This window comes from Scyliorhinus canicula, chromosome 22 (assembly GCF_902713615.1).
Source record: "Scyliorhinus canicula chromosome 22, sScyCan1.1, whole genome shotgun sequence".
In the NCBI taxonomy this organism is placed as follows: Eukaryota; Metazoa; Chordata; class Chondrichthyes; order Carcharhiniformes; family Scyliorhinidae; genus Scyliorhinus; species Scyliorhinus canicula.
The window spans coordinates 4,400,458-4,425,208 of NC_052167.1; the positions used below are offsets into that span (position 1 = coordinate 4,400,458).

Here is a 24,751-nt window from a genome sequence, read left to right on the forward strand (position 1 = left end):
CGACGATGTGGTGGCCATCACGGAAACTTGGATAGAAATGGTTGTTGGAGGTTCCTGTTTATAGATGTTTCAATAAGATTAGGGGGGTGGTAAAAGAGGTGGGGGGGGGGGGGGGGGTTGCATTGTTAATTAGAGATCGTATAACAGCTGCAGAAAGGCAGTTTGAGGAGGATCTGCCTACTGAGGTAATATGGGTTGAAGTCAGAAATAGGAAAGGAGCAGTCACCTTGTTGGGAGTTTTCTATAGGCTCCCAATAGCAGAGATGTGGAGGAACAGATTGGGAAACAGATTTTGGAAAGGTGCAGAAGCCACAGGGTAGTGGTCATGGGTGACTTCAACTTCCCAAACATTGAGTGGAAACTCTTTAGATCAAATAGTTTGGATGGGGTGGTGTTTGTGCAGTGTGTCCAGGAAGCTTTTCTAACACATTATGTAGATTGTCCGACCAGAGGAGAGGCCATATTGGATTTAGTACTTGGTAATGAACCAGGGCAAGTGATAGATTTGTTAGGGGGGGAAGCATTTTGGAGATAGTGACTACAATTCTGTGATTTTCACTTTAGTAATGAAGAGGGATAGGTGCAGGCAACAGGGCAAAGTTTACAATTGGGGGAAGGGTAAATACAATGCTGTCAGACAAGAACTGAAGAAGTGCATAAGTTGGGAACATAGGCTGTCAGGGAAGGACACAATTGAAATGTGGAACTTGTTCAAGGAACAGATATTATGTGTCCTTGATATGTATGTCCCCGACAGGCAGGGAAGAGATGGTCGAGTGAGGGAACCATGCATGACAAGAGAGGTTGAATATCTTAAGAGAAAGAAGGATACTTATGTAAGGCTGAGGAAACAAGGTTCAGACAGGGCGCTGGAGGGATACAAGATTGCCAGGAGGGAACTGAAGAAAGGGATTAGGAGAGCTAAGAGAGGGCATGAAAAATCTTTGGCGGGTAGGATCAAGGAAAACCCCAAGGCCTTTTACACGTGAGAAATATGAGAATGACTAGAGCGAGGGTGGGTCCGATCAAGGACAGTAGCGGGAGATTGTGCATTGAGTCAGAAGAGATAGGAGAGGTTTTGAACAAGTACTTTTCTTCAGTATTTACGAATGAGAGGGGCCATATTGTTGGAGGATAGTGTGAAACAGACTGGTAAGCTCGAGGAGATTACTTGTTCGGAAGGAAGATGTGTTGGGTATTTTGAAAAACTTGAGGATAGACAAGTCCCCCGGGCCTGACGGGATATATCCAAGGATTCTATGGGAAGCAAGAGATGAAATTGCAGAGCCGTTGGCAATGACCTTTTTGTCCTCACTGTCAACAGGGGTGGTACCAGGGAATTGGAGAGTGGCAAATGTCGTGCCCCTGTTCAAAAAAAGGGAATGGGGATAACCCTGGGAATTACAGGCCAGTTAGTCTTACTTCGATGGTCGGCAAAGTAATGGAAAGGGTACTGAGGGATAGGATTTCTGTCCATCTGGAAAGACACTGCTTGATTAGTGATAGTCATCACGGATTTATGAGGGGTAGGTCTTGCCTCAAGTCTTATTGAATTCTTTGAGGAGGTGACCAAGCATGTGGATGAAGGTAAAGCAGTGGATGTGGTGTACATGGATTTTAGTAAGGCATTTGATAAGGTTCCCCATGGTAGGCTTATGCAGAAAATAAGGAAATATGGGATATTGGGAAATTTGGCCAGTTGGATAACGAACTGGCTAACTGATAGAAGACAAAGAATGGTGGTGGATGGCAAATATTCAGCCTGGAGCCCAGTTACCAGTGGCGTACCGCAGGGATCAGTTCTGCAACCTCTGCTGTTTGGGATTTTCATTAATGACTTGGATGAGGGAGTTGAAGGGTGGGTCAGTAAATTTGCAGATGATACTAAGATTGGTGGAGTTGTGGATAGTGAGGAAGGCTGTTGTCGGCTGCAAAGAGACATAGATAGGATGCAGAGCTGGGCTGAGAAGTGGCAGATGGAGTTTAACCGTGACAAGTGTGAGGTTGTCCATTTTGGAAGGACAAATATGAAGGCAGAATACAGGGTTAACGGTAGGGTTCTTGGCAATGTAGAGGAGCAGAGAGATCTTGGGGTCTATGTTCATAGATCTTTGAAAGTTGCCACTCAAGTGGATAGAGCTGTGAAGAAGGCCTATGGTGTGCTAGCATTCATTAGCAGAGGGATTGAATTTAAGAGCCGTGAGGTGATGATGCAGCTGTACAAAACCTTGGTAAGGCCACATTTGGAGTAGTGTGTGCAGTTCTGGTCGCCTCATTTTAGGAAGGATGTGGAAGCTTTGGAAAAGGTGCAGGATGTTGCCTGGAATGGAGTGTAGGTCTTACGAGGAAAGGTTGAGGGAGCTCGGCCTTCTCTCATCAGAACGGAGAAGGATGAGGAGCGACTTGACAGAGGTTTATAAGATGATCAGGGGAATAGATAGAGTAGACAGTCAAAGACTTTTTCCCCGGGTGGAACAAACCATTACAAGGGGACATGAATTTAAGGTGAATGGTGGAAGATATAGGGGGGATGTCAGAGGTAGGTTCTTTACCCAGAGAGTAGTGGGGGCATTGAATGCACTGCCAGTGGAAGTAGTTGAGTCGGAAACATTAGGGCCCTTCAAGCGGCTATTGGATAGGTACATGGATTACGGTAGAATGATGAGGTGTAGATTAATTTGTTCTTAATCTAGGACAAAAGTTTGGCGCAACATCATGGGCCGAAGGGCCTGTTCTGTGCTGTATTTCTCTATATTCTATGTTCTAAGTCGGTTTACAGATGTTAGTGAGACACAGTGCAATAAATGTTTGGAATGAAATGAGGTGTGGGACTGATCATTGTGGTTTGGCAACAGTGTAGGAGACTGCTGCCAGTCCCCAAACGGGCCTCCCATGTGCACCCCCCTCCCCCTCCCAACCCATCCGACCTCCATCCGTCAAAAATCCTTTTTCCAGTAGCTACCCAGGGAAATTAGAGAGTGTCGGCCGGTACCTTGTTGGCCTCACATTAATGAGGACCATTACCAAGGGTGCCTCACGCCTATCCATTCCAGTACAAGCATCATTACTTACACCCAGCTCACGCCAGTGGGAACCAATTATCAGGCTGCTGTCTGATAATTGCTTTCCTTGTTTCATAGTGGCTTCTCCCAGTTTGTGTAAAATGAAGCATATTGTTTCTGATGTCAAGGCCACTAATTAAAGTTGACAGAATGAGTCAAATTCCATTTTCATTACAGGTGACGCCAGCACTGGATGGTTATTTTGGGGATAACATTTTACAATTCTGTCGCTACTAATTAGAGCCATTTTCTTCTGGCGACTTAACAAGTCAAAACCCCGTCACCGAAGCAACAAGTTGGCACTGCTAAACTGGAAGTCCCACAATTGCGTCCACTCTTGCATGCTTACTGCAATTCAATAGCTTTGATCTCAATTCTCACAAGATTTCTTGCCCAGATCGCTGGCCAATATTTTAAATCGATCTCAATTGATCGACGGGATGTGTGGTCATCACCAGATTATTGGTTTTGTGATCTGCTGGACTTTGTCCATTCCAACAATGACGACACTTCCAAGAAAGTGGACTGAGAAACACAGATGTCCTGAGGCCGTGAGGTTACTTTTTAAATGCAAGCCTTTAATTCTGGATCAGAGCGCCCTTGCACACAAGCCCACGACACAAGTAATTGAAAAAGACGATGAGAACAAAATGCCGAACAGGGATGAGAGAAGGATCCATATTGACAACACTGGAGGCTTTCCTGATACTAATTGGAGCTATTCAGAAGGTTAATCACAGATCTGTTCATCCCTGGCGAGATTTGAAAACGAACATAACCATCAAGGAACACGCACACTAATATGCGAGTACAAAGATATGGAGTGTGCCACTGAGACAAGAAATAAATGGAAATTATTTACAAAGTGAAGTGGAAACGGTTTGTGTCTTGGATTTTACGCTTTAGAGGATGCTAACATTTCATACAACAAAATGCAGAGTTGCATGGAATCATCAGCTTCAAATAGAAATAGAACGAAGCACTTGTCCTTTCAAATTCGGAGCAGTGTTCGAGACCCACTGATCAATATTCAACTATACACCTGCTTGCATTTAGATAGCACCTTTAGCACAGTAAAAGCATCCCAAAGGCACTTCCCTGGAACATTTATTAATTTGACTGGGAGCTACATGACGATATATTAGTGATCAAAGCTTAGTCAAAAACGTGGGTCTTAAAGAGGGTCATTAAGAGGTTAGAACGGAGGGAACTGAAAATACCAATGGGGTAATGATGAGACAGAGATACGCGCGCACACAGACAGTCAGAGACGCGCGCACACAGACAGACAGTCAGAGACGCGCGCACAGACAGACAGACACGCGCACACAGACAGACAGACAGACAGACAGACATGCACACAGACAGACAGTCAGAGACGCGCGCACAGACAGACAGACAGACAGACACACGCACACAGACAGACAGACAGACAGACATGCAGACAGGCAGAGACGCGCGCACACAGGCAGGCAGAGACACGCACACGCACACCCAGAGACACGCACGCACACACAGAGACAGAGACACGCACGCACACACAGAGACAGAGACACGCACGCACACACAGAGACAGAGACACGCACGCACACACAGAGACAGAGACACGCACGCACACACAGAGACAGAGGACACGCACGCACACACAGAGACAGGACACGCACGCACACACAGAGACAGAGACACGCACGCACACACAGAGACAGAGACACGCACGCACACACAGAGACAGAGACACGCACGCACACACAGAGACAGAGACAGAGACACGCACGCACACACAGAGACAGAGACACGCACGCACACACAGAGACAGAGACACGCACGCACGCACACACAGAGACAGAGACACGCACGCACGCACACACAGAGACAGAGACACGCATGCACGCACACACAGAGACAGAGACACGCACGCACACACAGAGACAGAGACACGCACGCACACACAGAGACGCACGCACACAGAGACAGAGACACGCACGCACACACAGAGACAGAGACACGCACACACAGAGACAGAGACACGCACGCACACACAGAGACAGAGACAGAGACAGAGACACGCACGCACAGAGACAGAGACACGCACGCACACACAGAGACAGAGACAGAGACAGAGACAGAGACACACGCACAGAGACAGAGACAGAGACCGCACGCACACCACAGAGACAGAGACAGAGACACGCACGCACACACAGAGACAGAGACAGAGACACGCACGCACACACAGATGACAGAGACAGAGGACACGCACGCACACACAGAGACAGAAGACAGAGACGAGCACGCAGCCACACACAGAGACAGAGACAGAGACACGCACGCACACACAGAGACAGAGACACGCACGCAACAGAGACAGAGGACAGAGACACGCACGCACACACAGAGACAGAGACAGATGCACGCACGACACACAACGCACGCACGCACACACACAGACAGCACGCACACACACAGACAGAGAACACAGACAGAGACACACACAGACAGAGACACACACACACAGACAGAGACACACACACACACAGACAGAGACACACACACACAGACAGAGACACACACACGACAGAGAGACACACACACACACAGACAGAGACACGCACACAGACAGAGACACGCACACAGACAGAGACACGCACACAGACAGAGACACGCACACACACACACAGACAGAGACACGCACACACACACAGACAGAGACACACACACAGACAGACAGAGACACGCACACACACACACAGACAGAGACACGCACACACAGACAGAGACACGCACACACAGACAGACAGAGACACGCACACACACACAGACAGAGACACGCACACACACACACAGACAGAGACACGCACACCACACACACAGACAGAGACACGCACACACACACACAGACAGAGACACGCACACACACACAGACAGAGACACGCACACACACACAGACAGAGACACGCACACACACACAGACAGAGACACGCACACACACACAGACAGAGACACGCACACACACACAGACAGAGACACGCACACAGACAGAGACAGAGACACGCACACACACACAGACAGAGACACGCACACACACACAGACAGAGACACGCACACACACACAGACAGAGACACGCACACACACACAGACAGAGACACGCACACACAGACAGAGACAGAGACACACACACACACACAGACAGAGAGAGACACGCACACACAGACGCTGGAAATTCCAGTCGCGCCATGGTTTCCCCAGTGGCGGGTTTGGTAAGCCGTTCAAATTGCCATCGAGTACGATGGGACTGGAATGCACCATGATGGCCAATGATCTGGCTCCACCATTATAAAATCCCAGTCAAGGAATGAGTTACAAGTGACCAAAACAGCCCTAAATACAATAAACAAAACTTGGAAAAGGTCTCCATAAGCAACGTGCCTGCAACAGCAACATCCATAAAGAAAATACAACCACAGCAGTCAAAGAATGAAAGAGAGCGCTGGAAGTGGATTTACTTGGAGAGCTAAAAGCAGCAGCGAGAAATTCATTCAGCATTATAGCAGCAAGTGGGTTATCAAAGGACGAATAATAACCCTTACGGGTGCCAACAGCTTTGAACACAACAGGTGAATTAAAAATAGTCCACATAGAAACTAAGATTAATCCCTGGAAGCACATAAATCGTGAAGACATGAGTAACATGCCACCCACCACGGGAGGTTCAGCATCGACACACGACAATTGCTAATACACAGATCAAAAAGCTCAAAGCCGAGGAAATCACCACAGGCTCAAACACTTCAAAACCAGAAGTGGACGGAATCCAAAAGTGTTGCCGGCAATCCTTGGTGATGATGAAGTCAATCAGTTCAGAAGTAAAAGCAAGCCAACATTCTACCTCATCTTGAGAGGCAATGCAAACAAAACCAGGTGCCCAGTCAAATACAAGAGTCACTCATTCGGACCAAAGCAAGTAGAAGCCAACAGCAATTGTGGATAAGACAGATTATTGCCCGATCAAAACAAATATTTGAAGCATAGCGATACCCAAACGTACAGAAACCCTGCCATAAAAAAGTTGCGCATGAAAGGCTCTTAATAATGACTTGTTGCATCTGAAACTTGGGATAATGGACCGGCCAAGCACTAGGATGCACGGGCACCTTTCAAAGGGATACGAAAGACAGAGGGAAAAATACTGGGTGATACTCCAGAGTGGCCTGCCCCAGGGGTCAACATTAAGGACTCACCCTCAACCCCTCACCCAGGAACCTCCCCCAGAGGCGGAGCTGAAGCCACAGCCTTACTGAATAGTGGGGCTGGCTTGAGGAGCTCGTTGGGCCTCCTCATTTCTTGTGTTGAGATATTCTCCAGACCGATAAACATGCCCAGCACCACTGAAAAAGCAAGTTCATTAAAAGCCCACTGACTGAAAAAGACCCCCCAATACTCCCGCCCCGAGAATTACATTTAAGAGTTATTCAGGATGAACGTCTGCAGAATGGCATTTCCGCCCCGAGGGACAGTTCACAAGAAATCTCAAAAGCGGCACATTTTCCACCCTTGCAACCTGATCAGGAAGCAGATCTTTTCATCCCCAAATCGATATTTCTTTTGGTTATTCTTTCTCGTGATATGGGCGAGGGCTGGCATTTAATGCCCATTTCTAATTGCCCTCAGTCTCTTGGCGTGGAGATGTAATTTTCTTTTTATTCATTCACGGTATAGAACATAGAACATAGAACGATACAGCGCAGTACAGGCCCTTCGGCCCACGATGTTGCACCGACATGGAAAAAAAAACTAAAGGCCATCTAACCTACACTATGTCCTTATCATCCATATGCTTATCCAATAAACTTTTAAATGCCCTCAATGTTGGCGAGTGCACTACTGTTGCAGGTAGGGCATTCCACGGCCTCACCACTCTTTGCGTAAAAAACCTACCTCTGACCTCTGTCCTATATCTATTACCCCTCAATTTAAGGCTATGTCCCCTCGTGCTAGTCACCTCCATCCACGGGAGAAGGCTCTCACTGTCCACCCTATCTAATCCTCTGATCATTTTGTATGCCTCTATTAAGTCACCTCTTAACCTTCTTCTCTCTAACGAGAACAACCTCAAGTCCATCAGCCTTTCCTCATAAGATTTTCCCTCCATACCAGGCAACACCCTGGTAAATCTCCTCTGCACCCGTTCCAAAGCTTCCACGTCCTTCCTATAATGAGGCGACCAGAACTGTACGCAATACTCCAAATGCGGCCGTACTAGAGTTTTGTACAACTGCAACATGACCTCATGGCTCCGGAACTCAATCCCTCTACCAATAAAGGCCAACACACCATAGGCCTTCTTCACAACCCTATCAACCTGGGTGGCAACTTTCAGGGATCTATATACATGGACACCGAGATCCCTCTGCTCATCCACACTACCAAGAGTTTTACCATTAGCCAAATATTCTGCATTCCTGTTATTCTTTCCAAAGTGAATCACCTCACACTTCTCCACATTAAACTCCATTTGCCACCTCTCAGCCCAGCTCTGCAGCTTATCTATGTCCCTCTGTAACCTGCAACATCCTTCCGCACTGTCTACAACTCCACCGACTTTAGTGTTGTCTGCAAATTTACTCACCCATCCTTCTACGCCCTCCTCTAGGTCATTTATAAAAATGACAAACAGCAATGGTCCCAGAACAGATCCTTGTGGTACGCCACTCGTAACTGAACTCCATTCTGAGCATTTTCCATCAACCACCACTCGTCTTCTTTCAACTAGCCAATTTCTGATCCACATCTCTAAATCACCCTCAATCCCCAGCCTCCGTATTTTCTGCAATAGCCGACCGTGGGGAACCTTATCAAACGCTTTACTGAAATCCATATACACCACGTCAACTGCTCTACCCTCGTCTACCTGTTCAGTCACCTTCTCAAAGAACTCAATAAGGTTTGTGAGGCATGACCTACCCTTCACAAAACCATGCTGACTATCCCTAATCATATTATTCCTATCTAAATGATTATAAATCGTATCTTTTATAATCCTCTCCAAGACTTTACCCACAACAGACGTGAGGCTTACCAGCCTATATAGTTACCGGGGTTATCTCTACTCCCCTTCTTGAACAAAGGGACCACATTTGCTATCCTCCAGTCCTCTGGCACTATTCCTGTAGCCAATGATGACATAAAAATCAAAGCCAAAGGCTCAGCAATCTCTTCCCTGGCTTCCCAGAGAATCCTAGGATAAATCCCATCAGGCCCCGGGGACTTATCTATTTTCACCTTGTCCAGAATAGCCAACACTTCTTCCCTACGCACCTCAATGCCATCTATTCTAATAGCCTGGGTCTCAGCATTCTCCTCCACAACATTATCTTTTTCCTGAGTGAATACTGACAAAAAGTATTCATTTAGTATCTCGCTTATCTCCTCAGCCTCCATACACAACTTCCCACCACTGTCTTTGACTGGCCCTACTCTTACCCTAGTCATTATTTTATTCCTGACACACCTATAGAAAGCTTTTGGGTTTTCCTTGATCCTACCTGCCAAAGACTTCTCATGTCCCCTCCTTGCCCGTCTTAGCTCTCTCTTTAGATCCTTCCTCGCTTCCCTGTAACTATCAAGCGCCCCAACTGAAACTTCACGCCTCATCTTCACATAGGCCTCCTTCTTCCTCTTAACAAGAGATTCCACTTCTTTGGTAAACCACGGTTCCCTCGCTCGACCCCTTCCTCCCTGCCTGACTGGTACGTACTGATCAAGAACAGGCAATAGCTATTCCTTCAACAAGCTCCACATATCCAGTGTGCCCAACCCTTGCAGCCTACTTCTCCAACCTACACATCCTAAGTCATGTCTAACGGCATTATAATTGCCCTTCCCCCAGCTATAACTCTTGCCCTGCGGGGTATACTTATCCCTTTCCATCACTAATGTAAAGGTCACCGAATTGTGGTCACTGTCTCCAAAGTGCTCACCTACCTCCAGATCTAACACCTGGCCTGGTTCATTACCCAAAACCAAATCCAATGTGGCCTCACCTCTTGTTGGCCTGTCAACATATTGTGTCAGGAAACCCTCCTGCACACATTGTACAAAGAACGACCCATCTAATGTACTCGAACTATATATTTTCCAGTCAATATTTGGAAAGTTAAAGTCTCCCATACCAACTACCCTGTTACTTTCGCTCTTTTCCAGAATCATCTTCACCATCCTTTCCTCTACATCCCTAGAACTATTAGGTGGCCTATAGAAAACTCCCAGCAGGGTGACCTCTCCTTTCCTGTTTCTAACCTCAGCCCATACTACCTCGGAAGAAGAGTCCCCATCTAGCATCCTTTCCGCCACCGTAATACTGTCCTTGACTAGCAGCGCCACACCTCCCCCTCTTTTGCCCCCTTCTCTGACCTTACTAAAACACCTAAACCCCGGAACCTGCAACAACCATTCCTGTCCCTGCTCTATCCATGTCTCTGAAATGGCCACAACATTGAAGTCCCAGGTACCAACCCATGCTGCCAATTCCCCTACCTTATTTCGTATACTCCTGGCATTGAAGTAGACACACTGCAAACCACCTACCTGAACACTGGCACCCTCCTGCGAAGTCAAATCTGTGCTCCTGACCTCTATACTCTCAATCTCCCGTACCCCAAAACTACAATCCAGGTTCCCATGTCCCTGCTGATTTAGTTTAAACCCCCCCAAAGAGCACTAACAAATCTCCCCCACAGGATATTGGTGCCCCTCAGGTTCAGATGTAGACCATCCTGTCTATAGAGGTCCCACCTTCCCCAGAAAGAGCCCCAGTTATCCAGAAATGTGGGCGTCGCTGGCAGGGCCGGCATTTAGTGCCCACACCGGAGGGCATTTATGAGTCAACCACATTGCTGTGGGTCTGGAGTCACATGTAGGCCAGACCAGGGAAGGATGGCAGATTTCCTTCCCTAAAGGATATTAGTGAATCAGATGGAACAACAATCGACAATGGTTTCATGGTCACCTTTTAGACTTTTAATTCCAGATTTTTGCTGAACTCAAATTTAAGCAAGGTGGGATTTAAACCCAGTCTCCAGAGTATGGCTTTGGGTGTCTGGATTATAGTCCAGTGATGACACCACTACGCCACTGCCTCCCTCATCAGCCTCCTTTCTAAACACACAATCAACTCAATCTCGACAGTCACTCCCAAGATAATTCAGAACAAGTGTAGTTTGGCGATTCTTCAAATGTTTGATATTTGCATTAATCTGCAGATCGCCAGTGGCATAACTTTCAGTAAACTAACAATCTTGAAATACTGTATTGCAAAACTAGAACAATCTGCACGAATATTACACGGTGTACATTTCCCAAATGCTTTTTGTTGACCAAACTTCTGCCATTTTCTATCTTCCTCTCTTTTTGTCTCCATGCATCATGCACTGGTGCATATCTCACCCAATAGGGTGTTTGCACAATACTCCAGGTCCAGGGTCACCAGCGGTTCTAAACAACTGGAGTGAGACAGGAAAATGAAGCAGGCATTGGTGACCAGGCACAAAGAGCGAGTTTACCAGTCCATTTACCTTGGCGACGTCAGGTTGAAGGAGGCTGGGACACTTGGGGAGGGTACTCAACAGAAGCTCCAACAATCACCTTAACCACTGGAATGGGAAGAATGTCAAACACACACTCTGCATCATGATATTTCTGTAAGCAACGGCATTCGGACGAACACCCTAACCGACAAACAAACAGAAGCAAGACCGCTTTAAAAAAAAAAGTACTCACCAACAGAGGCATTTTCATATATTAAAATATATTGATCAAAGTAGTAATTCAAGAAATAAGGCAGTCGATTATAGGATAGGCCTGCAAAAATGAAAATAAATGACAACATCAGGAGCGATTTTCTGGTAGGTTGTTTAGAACATACAGTGCAGAAGGAGGCAATTCGTTCCTGCAGTGACCCACTTTAGCCCTCACTTCCACCCTATGCCCGTAACCCAATAACCCCTCCTAACCTTTTTTGGTCACTAAGGGCAATTTATCATGGCCAATCCATCTAACCTGCACATCTTTGTACTGTGGGAGGAAACTGGAGCACCCGGAGGAAACCCACGCAGACACGGGGAGAACGCGAGACTCCGCCCAGTCACCCAGCGGGGAATCGAACCTGGGACCCTGGCGCTGTGAAGCAACAGTGCTAATCACTTGCGCTACCCATAGCATGAATATAGCTTGCATCAGCCAGTTCTAATCCATCAATGGTTTTATTTATTACATGTTTTGAATCAACTATGTTGACTATCTTTCTGGAACTCATTCTCATTTCAGTCTACCCCTTTCAGACATGCAAGGGGAAGCTAAACTGGATATGCCAAACAAACATATCAAAGAGAAAGCCCCACTTGTGGAGCATGTTTCTTGACCTCAAAAGCACTTTGCAGATAATTATGAACTTGGAAGTGCAGTTACTGTTGTAATGTAGGGAACGGAACGGCCAGTTTAGAAAACAGCAAGGTCCCACAAACAGGATAACGTTTGACTGATAAATATTCAATGTTTCCCATGGCAGTGGGGTGGCAATGCCCCTGGCCTTCTTCAAAGTTGTCCCACAAGATCATCTGTACCAACCGGGGGGGGGGGGGGGGGGGGGGGGCGCCTCGATAAAACATCTCATCAAAGCCTGCAGCTGTGACAGTGCAGCACTCGCTCGCGCTGCAATGTTAAACCGAGGCGCCGTCCGCCCCCTCAAACACACAGGAACCCACAGCATTACTTTGAAGGAGGACTGGATTGTTCCCGGTGCGGTGTTCTTTGTGATTCTTGTTCTCAGGATGGATGTTGTAGTGCTCACAAAGACCACACAAGCCAAGTTCATTAACAAAGCTAACATTTGTTTACACTACTTAATTAAGCTCAACCACTTACTCCTACAGTAAACAATATTCTAGTAATGTACACTCAAACTAACATTAGTCTCTACACTGTATCTAGAACTGTACTGTTCCGCTCTATAACTGCTCTCTCTCGAGCTCTCCTCCAGATCTCCCCAGCCTTCTCCCAGAAGCCTGAGAGTCAGTGCTTTATATAGTATGACATTAACCCTTTGTATTCTGAACATTCCCATAATGTAACACCCAGTTTCCTGGCCAATGAAGATCACTCAGCCACCATCAGAAAAACAGACCGTCAGAACATCACAGTGCAAAGCAAGCACCAAAAGTATGATAATAAAACCTTCAAGGAACCCACAGCAACCTGAATGAAATCTTAACAACTCAGATCAACAGAAACTCCTCCAACATCTGGCAGAATTGTTCTTTTAACAAAAGGGAACAATCTATGAGCAAGAGGAATCTAAATCAATCTAAGACAACAGGATAAAACAGTTCCACGGTTAAAAACTGAAGCTTAAGTAGCGATACAGACAGTAATAAAAAGTTAACACCATAGCCACTGAAACATTTATGCCCATATTCTGATATTACAATGTGCAGCCGACAGTTTCCCTGATAAACTACTCCTGACTCACTAGCCCATAAAATAACTTTTGACCCCTGTCACTCAACACAACTCAGTTCACTGAACTACCCGACTCCGTAATTAAAAGTTATTTTCACTTGATTGCTTGTTTCAATCATGCATCAGCCCTCAATCTATTTAGACAGTGAAATAGAACGGAAAAAGAGTTAAGATGAGTTTTGAAGCATGATTTAGTAAAGTTGGAATGTAGGGAGTAGAGGAAGAGCATCATTGACCAGTGATGGTCTTTCATTTTCCGGAACTTTCCCCTCCGAGGCTCAGAGTACAGAGATCCACTCGGACAATTCTGGTCCCTCCCAGGACAAAATCGTAGGAAACTGAGGACAACAGATTCTCAGGCCCTATTCCTCTCTGGATAGGAATTGTGCCAGAAGACACATTCGCAAACTTTATCCTTGGGAGTTTTGCCTCCAGCAGCATTTTGTGCACAATAGGACCATTCAAATACCAATGCTCAATTTTAAAAAAAAATTTATTTACGGGACGTGGGCACTGGTTAGACCAGTATTTATTGCCCACCCCTAGTTGTCCTTCACACCCACAGTGCTGTCAGGGGAGTTCCAAAATGTTGCCCCAGAAGTAACGGCAATATATTTCCAAGTCAGGATGGTGAGTGACTTAGAGAGGAACCTCCAGGTGGGGAGGTTCCCTGGTATCTGCTGCTCGTCCTTCTAGATGGTAGTGTCGTGGGTTTGGAAGGTGCTGTCTAAGAAACCTTGCATCTTGTAGATCGTACACAGGGCTGGTGTTGGAAGGATTGAATGTTTGTGGAAGGGGGAGCAATCAAGCAGGCTGCTTTATCCTGGATGGTGTCAAGCTTCTTGAGTGTTGTTGAAGCTGCACTCATCCAGGCAAGTGGAGAGTATTCCATCACACTCCTGACTTGTGCCTTATAGATGGTGGACAGGCTTTTGGTGGTGGTGGTGGTGGTGGTGGGGGGGGGGGCAGTATTAATATGGCTAGTTCAGTCCAGTTTCTGGTCAATGGTAACCCCCAGGATGTTGATTCACCAGCACTACTCCTCCTGGATTAGATGTTTGCCTTAGAGCAAAGACGATTAAGAGGAGATTTGATAGGGGTGTGCAAATGCCACGAAGGGTGCTGACAGAGCAAGTAAGGGGAAACTTTGCAGGGGCAGAAGGGCGAGTGGGAAGAGGACACAGAGGGAAATTGTCAAAATAGCCAGGACGACACGGACAGGACTTTAATAAAATAACCGTAGCAAGCTTTTGTGATCTGGAATATTGATGTTTTAACCATCAAGGGTTATGGGGATAAAACGGTAACATGGAACACAAGGATTATATCAGATTTGTCATGATCTTAATGAATGGCGGAGTAGACTTGATGGGCCAAATGGCCTAATTCTACTCTCGTGTTTTATGGTCCTATTCACAATTTCCCCTGAACCGAATGTGTCGCTCAGCCATTTCAGAGGATAGTTAGGAGTCAAACCACATTGCTGTGGGTCTGGAGTCCCATGTTGGTCAGACCGGGTAAGGATGGCAGATTTCCTTCCTTAAAAAAGGACATTAGTGAACCAGATGGGTTTCTTTTTTAAAAAGCAATTAATGGTATTTTCACGGCCACCATTACTGAGATTAGCTTTCCATTCCGATTGTATTAATTGAATTAAATTCTACCAGCTGCTGCAGTGGGATTTGAACCCATGTCGCCCTCAGCATTAGCCTGGGCCTCTGGATTACTCATCCAGTGATATTACCACTGCACCTTCTCCTGAGTGAGAGATCTTTCAGCTAAACTGCAGTACCAGAGATCAACTGATCACCTGCCAAAACTACCCATCAGTACCCAAATAGAGCTGGTCCTCAAAGACAATCTTTTACGATCCCACTTGGTGTTATAACTGGACAGAAAGATCCCAGAATGAAACCCTGGCTCAAAACAACGCAACTTGAATTTTTTTTTTGTGAAACATGGATAAGCAGAGTCACTGGACCGATAATTAGTTTTAACAAGGTAACACATTATACATGAAAGAATTGGAAGTTATGGCTTTACTCTCCCTTTATCCTAAAAATTACAAACAGGTTTTTAGGATTAACACGGATTACAAAGTATATATTAATCTAGAATGGTCTCATAAAGTCCCTTGTAAGCACACAAGATGACTGTGGGCAAATACACTCTCCACTCTGAACCCCAAGTGAATGCCTCCTCAATCTCCTCAGATTGTTGCCACGTGCGAGTTTCCAAGCTCCACTCCCAAAAACATGCTTTAAAATCTTCTCCATAATTCTCTTTCCTTTGCATTCTGAAATCCAGGCCAGGTTTCCCAACTGACCCTTTTAAACAAAGCTTCCACTCCACTATTAATAGCAAATCCAGTCCTGGATTTTACACCATCTAAAAGGCACAAGTTAGGAGTGTGCTGGAATACTCTCCACTTGCCTGGATGAGTGCAGCTGGAACAACACAAAAGGCTCAACACCATCCCAGATAAAGCAGCCAGCTCGATGATTCTCCCCCTTCCAGAAACATCCAAACCCTCCACCACTGACCAACAGCGCCAGCCGTGCGTACCATCTACAAGATGCACTGCAGTAACTCACCAAGGTTCCTTAGATAACACCTTCCAAACCTACGACAGCTACCATCTAGAAGGACAAGAGCATCAGGTTCCTGGGAACCCCACCACCTGGAGGTTCCCCTCCCTGCCACTCACCAGCCTGAATTGGAAATATATCACCGTTCCTTCACTGTGGCTGGGACAAAATCCCAGAAACTCCCTTCTAACAGCAAAGTGGCTGCACCTACAGGGACCGCAGCAGCTCAAGAAGGCAATTCATCACCACCTTCTGAAGGGCAACTAGGGATGGGCAATAAATGCTGGCCTAACCAGTGATGTCCACACACCATAAAATAAATAAAAAATAATAATACTGGCATGCAGCCTAACAGTATCTGGAGTATGACTAAAGATTCTGATGACTATGAAGCACAGAATCACTGCTTTCCATTTGTCTGTTCATTGCTCATTGACTTCCCCAACACGAATAAAGTAACCTAGTGGAAAAGAAATGGCAAAAATGTTGAAGAACTGACTTATGGTTACATCTTCAGCCACATGCGTTTTAAAAAGCATTTTTCAAACGCCATTGTGCTTGCTAATGGTACTTACCCAGAGATAGAGACTGCAGAAAAAGTAACAGCTCAAAGACACGACTGTGTGTATTGACCTTCATTTCAGAGTGCACGTGCCGGTGTCCTGGAGGAGAAGGGAAAGAAAACAATGAATATTTGGTCACCGAATTATAAAAAGGATTGCCAAGCAAAAAACAAAACACATCCGCCTTTAAAACAAACTACAGAGCTGCCACTCGAGGCTGTCAACGGAGGATGATGGTGTAATAGTAACATCACTCAACGAGTAATCCAGAGACCCAGACTACTGCTCTGGGGACACGGGTTCAAATCCCACCACAGCAGCTAGTGGAATTTAAATCCATATTAATAGAATCTGGAATATAAAGCTCGTCTCGGTAAGTGACCATTATCAACTATCACCAATTGTTGTAAAAACCCCCATCTGGTTCACTGATGCTCTTTAGGGAGGAAAATCTGCCGTCCTTACCTGGTCTGGCCTACACGTGACTCCAGACCCACAGCAATGTGGTTAACTCTTCGCTACCCTCCGAAATGGTCTAGCAAGCCACAAAAGGGCAATTAGAGTTGGGCGGCCTGTCAGTGACGCCCACGTGCATCCCAAAAGAATAAAAGTAACACATTTGCAGATTAAATATCGATAGAAATGTTAAAATAAAACACATTCATGACACCGTTGTCACAAAAGTGTCGGTGATGGCAAGAGGTTGGTGGATCCTGTCCTGGAGGAGGAGCGCAGGAAGGAGCTGCAGACGCAGTTTGATCATAGGACCGTAAGCCAACTGCAGCACTCCAAGCCTTTTCTTTTTGCAAACACGGGCAGAAGTTCAGACAGACTTCGTTAAGGTTTGGCGATTGTTGGTGAACATACGGCGGTTATTGAATATTGTTCTTTCCCCTCTTCCGTGCCGGAACCGGAGGTGGTTGTGTCAATGAATGCTGAGGAAGCATTTGATAGGGTTGGGCGGTTTGGTCTGGGAAGTTTATTTCATGGGTACAGTTATTGTTTAGAGCCTATTTTGGATGAGGAAGCGTGGAGTGAGGTCCTTCACAGGTAAACCCGTGTCCGCCTACACATGGCACAGGCTGATCCAACTTAAGGTGATAATTAGGGTTCACCCGACTAAAGGCCAGGGCGAGTTTCCTTCCGGGGATAGATGACAAGTGTGAGCGGTGTTCCCGGGGGCCGGCTAACCACATTCAGATGTTCTGGTCGTGAACTAAGCTGGTAAACATTTGCATCAGTGACTCTCAGCATCAATCTGGAGCCTTGTTCTTTGATGCCCATTTTCAGGGTTTCAGACTCTAAGCTGCAGACAGGGGTGAAGGCAGACTTTGCCTCATTGATAGCCCAGACTGGCATCCTGCTGGGGTGGAGATCTCCTACTCCACCCAGCGCTTCGGTCTGGTAACCTAATTAAATGCTGAAGTATGGTGCTTTTTCCAAGGGCCGGTGCAGACTCGATGGGCCGAATGGCCTCCTTCTACACTCTAGGGATTCGATTCTAATGGAAATTCTGTAGCTGGAGAAGGTCAAGTACACCGGTCGGTGTAGCATGAAGGGTTCTACCCAAGATGGAAGCCATTCATTTCCTTCCTTTTTTAATTTAGAGTACCCAATTATTTTTTCCAATTAAGGGGCAATTTTAGCGTGGCCAATCCACCTTTCCTGCACATCTTTTGGGTTGTGGGAGTGAAACCCCCGCAAACGTGGGTTTCAAATGTGCAAACTCCTCACGGACAGTGACCCAGAGCCAGGATTCGAACCCGGGTCCTCAAGCGCCGTAGGCAGCAATGCTAACCACTGCGCCACCGTGCTGCCCTTCCATTTCCTTCCTTTAGGAGTTAGTCGGCATCAATTGTTGCGCCGGGGGGGGGGGGGGGGGGGGGGGGATTTTTTTTCTTTTTCCTGTGGATGACATGGTTGGTTGTGTTTTTGCTATATTGTTTTGCGTTACATCCGTTGTTTGTGGCGTTACTTTGCTATACAACCATAAATAAATGATTTTAAGTGTCGGTGATATTATAGAACACACGTTTTTAAATCAAAATGCAGCAATTCCCACAACAAAGTGAATTGCTTGACAAATCTGCCTTGGCGTTCTTTTGAGAGATAAATGTTCCTTTTTCTCTAAAAGTGCCAGAGGGCGAGGTGGGCTCTCAGTTTAACATCCCATTGTGTAGATGGCACCTCGGCCAAGACAGCACTCCCTTCGTGCTGCGATGAGATACCAGCTGAGACTAGACACTCGAACCTTGCAGCAATATGTGAGCCTACAACCTGGTGACAAAGATTAGGGGGTGGAATTCTCCGCCTGCCGACGCTGAAATTGCGTCCGGCGAATGGCCAGAGAATCCCTGTTTACGCCGGAATTGGGGGGGGTTTTTCAAATGCACCGCCCCCTCAAAAACGGGGGACATAGCCGCAGGATCAGAGAATCCAGCCCTACATGTCTCAAAAATATGTATTCAACTTGAAGTTACGAGAAAATGTATCTTTAATATGTAATTGGCCACTCTCTGGAACTCTCGATGCACACTGCTTCTTTACGACCCAGCAGGAGAAATCTTGCTTACAGTCATAGGCCTTTCTCCTCATTCCGGGGCTGGTTTAGGTCACTGCGCTAAATCGCTGGCTTTTAAAGCAGGCCAGCAGCACGGTTCAATTCCCGTACCAGCCTCCCCGGACAGGCGCTGGAACGTGGCGACTAGGGGCTTTTCACAGTAACTTCATTGAAGCCTACTCGTGACAATAAAGCGATTTTCATTTCATTTCAAGTTGCTTCATGAAACAATCCCACTCAAGTGGGGAGCAAAGTAAACTTTTGGCAACAAACCACAGATTTGGCAGAAGCAAATGCTTATTATTTATTTTAATCTGCATTTAATAGCCTGTAATGCTCAATGAACTGTGCACATTGAACTAAATCAAATGTTTTTTAAAATTACAATACTTTGTTTCAGTATTAAAATGCGAAGCAGAAATGTCTGACAAATACTACAGCCTGGATTTTGCAGTCAGTGGCAAAATAACGGCATTTTCTGTTTGCAATGATATCCAGAGAATTGCTGCGGGATTTCCCGTTGAATGTCTATCACAGTCGTTAATCCACTGTAATGTTTTCTAGAAGGGATCTGTGGCACGTCAGTTGAGACCAAGCAACACTCCTTACTGGGACGGGCGGTATAAATTAGATCATCTAGAGACAGGGGAATAAAGGAGAGCGCTCTCGCGTGTGCTCTCCAACAATAATTAATATCGAAAAGGAAGGAATGAGCCTCCACGCTTGTAAAATTGCATTTCCAATGCCAGAGATTTGTCAGCCAGCAATTACACCTTATCACACTGTTACACAAGGAACTGAGCTACAACTTTCTGTTCAGCCAGAACTGAACCCACTTGCATGTGGTACCATTATGGTGCAACCTGTGGAGACAAGGCAAATCAAATAGCAAAGAGCAGATTTCCGCATTTAACAGTGCATGATAGCAGGGACTCTGGTCTGATTCACCCCTTAATAATGGAGAGTACAGTTGCTGGGGGGGGGGGGGGGGGGGGGGGGGGGTTGGTTTTTGTTGTTTGGTTAATATTGTTTTGTTGTTTATATTTTGTGAAAATCTTAATAAAAATGATTTTTAAAAAATATATTGGAGAGTACTCAGCCTTATTCTCTATGCAAAATCCAGGTCAACAACCAAAAAAAAGGACCAGCTTTACAACGTAGATCAAATCTAGTTCAATCCATCATCATCTTCCTGCCAGCAAAAAAATAGGCAAGAAGCAATTACATTCTGTTCTTGGTCGATACCTCTTGGTCGATACCAGTAACTTTTTTTTTTTAAACTGAAATTAAAAATCCCAGTTATTTACAAAAAGAGAGAAGCCATAGTTTAAAACCAAAGAATTTTTATAACAGTCAAACAAAAACAAACTGAATATTATTCGATACTATCCTATATTCAAACACTCAGAATCAACAGAAGCTAAACATGAATTAACAGGCAAATTCCAATCAAATATATATTATTGTACCTGCCATTGTGTATGTAATTTATAAAGAAATATCCTGTGAATTGGTTCAGCATTCACAGCTACTGGCTGATCAAAAACAGATGCAAAACGACCTTCCTCATGAAAACCAGCCCCTCTTCTTCTTGGACATCGTGTTGTATGATCCACAAATGAAAGGAGCGCACAACTATCCTGGGCTCCCTGGGCATGTCTTCACCAAAAACGACACATCTGCAGAGGCCCCTCCCCTCACTCAGTCTGGGTGGTACAGGTCCACCAATCTGATCTGCAAGTAACCAAAAGAGCCGCAGCAATCCATTCGCAGCTTTGTCTTCCTCAGCCTGCCTGTACTGCACCACTGGACTCAACTACTACCACTACTGAGCTTGGATGGCTGTGTCACCTCGACCAGCTTCAGTCTACCCAGAGGTTTTTGTTTCTAAATCTCAGTTGCAGTTTGTTTCCCTACAAACTGGATGGTGGCATGGGGGGAGGGGGCAGTTTCCTTTTTGTGTTCCCTTTTTGTCTCTTCAGTTTCTGTTTTCAGTAAAGGTCTGCCTAAAAGAAAAAAGCACAAGCCTGATAACCATGGATTCCACGACATCCTGTCAAACTGTCCAGAGCAGGACGGAAGACGCCCAGGGTGATTAAGGTTACGCAGATCGTACAGCACAGAGGCCATGCGGCTAAACTCCTTCACACTGGTGTTCGTACTCCACAAAAGCCTCCTCCCAATCATCTCATCGTATCAGCAAACCATCCATTCTGCTCTTCGTCCTGTTTGTATCGAGCCCCCCCTTAAAATGCAACTTCGATATTCACCTCAAAGACTTGCTGTCGTCACAAGTTCCACAATCTCACCAGCCGCAGAGTAAAGAGGTTATCCTTTGCTGTGCGTCCATCTGTTCACCTGCTTCGACTGGTGCAAAAGGCACACAAGACAAAAAATAACATTTTTCCTCTTTTATCCTTCCTCAAGCCACCCCCCCCCCCCATGACAATTCTGCCCGACATTCGTTTGAATTTCTAAAGTGAGTCATTGCATTCTGCAGAGACAGCAGCCTGGTGCGGTATAGCTTGTGATGTTCCTAACATTACTCAGTGTGAAACAAGCATTCTGACAAGACCGAGACAGAAGCTGCGCGAGCATTGTTTTGCCTTTGAATTAAGTGTCACTGAAATTGTACTGTCCCGATCTCATGGGATATCTGTCAGCTTCTCCAAGCTCACACACTGTTTCTCAACCAATAGCTCCCTGCCAATTTACAATTCAGCCAGTGTTGCCTTCTGCAGTGCAGGTTAACAGAATAGTCCAAATCATTTCAGTGTTTCATGGGTCCCTTTTATCACTCAACCCCAAACAAGTGACAAAGCTCTCAGTGACACCCCCCCCAGTAAATACTCTGACGCTCCTCATATCCCTTCATCACCATTAACACACTCCCAGGGCCCTCAGTGGGCAGCACGGTAGCATAGTGGTTAGCACAGTTGCTTCACAGGGCCAGGGTCCCAGGTTCGATTCCCCGCTGGGTCACTGTCTGTGTGGAGTCTGCACGTTCTCCCTGTGTCTGTGTGGGTTTCCTCCGGGTGCTCGGATTTCCTCCCAAAGTCCAAAGACGTGCAGGTTAGGTGGATTGGCCGATAAATTGCCCTTGGTGTCCAAAAAATAAAGGTTAGGAGGTATTATTGGGTTAGGAGGATAGGGCTGAAATGGGAGCTTAAGTGGGTCGGTGCAGACTCGATGGGCCGAATGGCCTCCTTCTGCACTGTATGTTCTTATATCATAGGAACAGGTTCCCTTTATCTAACTGAACATGCTCCCCGAGTCGCAGGAACTCAACTCCTGATCAAGAGAATCGAACGGCCACCATAAATTACCTTCCAGGAAACTCAGGTTATATTGATAACTAACCCGAAAATGACTGATCCTGATATCAGGTTGACAAGGTGTGCCCATCTCAATCCTTCAGCACAGGCACCCATCTCAGAGCAGTGCAACTTAATCACAAAAACACGTACATGAAGAATGCAACGCGTCCTGTTGGGCTTGCTACATCAGCTTGGCTTCTCTCTCCACAGTTGCTGCCGGACCAACTGAGTAGATCCAGCACTTCCGTTTCTTCGCCGACCATCCAATTATCTCGCTGAAGATCCACACATTCGGCACAAACCCCAGTGACAGAGAAGCAAAACGCGGACATACCGAAACGCCCACTCGGCCAGCTTTTTGCCCCGGGTCACTGTCTCTGTGGAGTTTGCACATTCTCCCAGTGTCTAGAGCAGGTGGATTGGCCACACTAAATTACCCCTCAAATTGAAAAAAAAAAAATAGAATTGGGCACTTTAAATTTTAAAAATTAATTTAATTAGCCCGACTGAGACAAGGGATGATTTGGTGGAATCTGAATATTAAAGTTCCAATGATTATAAAATACACCACTGCATCAAGATCGAAATAATGGAGGGGGTCAAGTGCAGAAGCGGCTGAGATTCTGCAAGCTCTCGCTCTGCTCGTCTTTCAATCCTTTATTTTTCCTTGTGCATATTTCATAAGTCTTTTTTGGGCTCATGTGCTTGGTAATATGCCCCTGATGAGCTTGATTGGCTTTGACAAAAAAAGAGTCATCGGATTTGAAACGTTTACTCTTTTTGCTCCCGACAGATGCTGCCAGACCTGCTGAGATTTTCCAGCATTTTCGCTTTTGATTGGGAGTTTTGCGAAGAGGAGCGGAATTAAATCATAAAGAATCCTCGTGCAATGAAGGCGGCTGGAGATGTTTGGGTCAAGGCCCAGCTTGCACTGGCGTTATTGCCGAGGTGAGGGTGGGCATTGAGATGTGGGTGGGCTCAGAGAGACAGCTCTGGGTGATGATCTTGGCACCATGGTGCAGGTCTTTGGTGCTCATCTGGAAGAACCGTGAGGTATCCTTGGGAGGATGGCAGAGGCGCAGAAGTGAATCGATGAATTTAAGGGAACTCTTTCCTTGGTTAAAGACCACCTTTGGTTCGTTGAGATCCTGCTGCAGGGCATGTCACATATCCACCCTGATGGGTTTGGGAGGCAGGGGCCTGGCAAAGAATGTCCGTGTTCTGACAGGAAGTGAGATGATCATCCTGTTGTGGCTTTTTCAAACACAGAAGGTGTTATTATTGTGGTGCTATGCATCACTGTAAATACACAAGGGGTTAATGTAAATACGCGTAGACTAGCTAGACACTAGAGGGAGCACCAGACACACGACACTCAGACATTCAACCAATAGGTCAGTAAGATAGGCCACGACCAATGGGCATTCACGATACACAGAGATGACACTACCACAGGGGGGCATTACACCAACTCATATATAAAAGGACACAGCACACATGATCTTCCTCTTTCCAGTGGAGACACTCAGAGAGTACAGACACAGGGTTGATTGAACATCACACCCACCACGTGGATTGTAGCAGACTGGTTCGTCAGTCTGAGTAGCTATAGAAGGATTAACAGTACAGTCGAATCCAAGTAGGAGAATTGTAAATAGTTTAATAAATGTGTTAAAGCTATCTTGAAGTCTGAACCTTCCTTTGTCAGAGTGCACATCAAGGAAGCCGCTTATGCTAAGTCAAGAGCATAACAAAACAATTATCCTGAATTTTACACCATTATGCTGCTGATTTATTTTGTCTTTTCCCCTGCAAGAGTGTGCAAGGTGTGAGCACGAGGGCGAGAGTCTCCTGTTGTAGCAAAAATCCTATCAAGTCGCCGATTATGTAACACGTGGTCTGTGCACAGTTTTGCTCCTCTTTACGCAGTTACCCTTGCGGTTTTGGGAGGGATGTATTTTGAACAGCCCTCATCTTGTTGATAGTGAAGACGAGTGGAGCTATGGTAGGGTGATTGGTGGATGGTTAGTGTGGTGGATAAGAGGGCACGTTAAGTCCACACTGAGATAGACGCAGACCCCGCAGTTCGAGTTAATCACATCAGGTTTTTATTCAACTTTGTTATTTCAACTTAAGAACCTGTGCCTA

General features: G+C 46.0%; 1 protein-coding gene across 1 annotated transcript in view; it reads right to left on the reverse strand.

Annotated features, from left to right (window-relative positions):
• The window catches only part of LOC119956232 (cadherin-23-like), a 306,203-nt gene that overhangs the window by 273,115 nt on the left and 8,337 nt on the right, over positions 1-24,751 (reverse strand). Inside the window, exons 2-3 of the mRNA XM_038783267.1 lie at positions 16,739-16,825; positions 11,839-11,919 (exon numbers count right to left, since the gene is read on the reverse strand). Coding sequence (XP_038639195.1) covers positions 11,839-11,919; positions 16,739-16,802 — 145 coding nt within the window. The 5' untranslated portion in view covers positions 16,803-16,825. The remainder of the gene's footprint in view (positions 1-11,838; positions 11,920-16,738; positions 16,826-24,751) is intronic.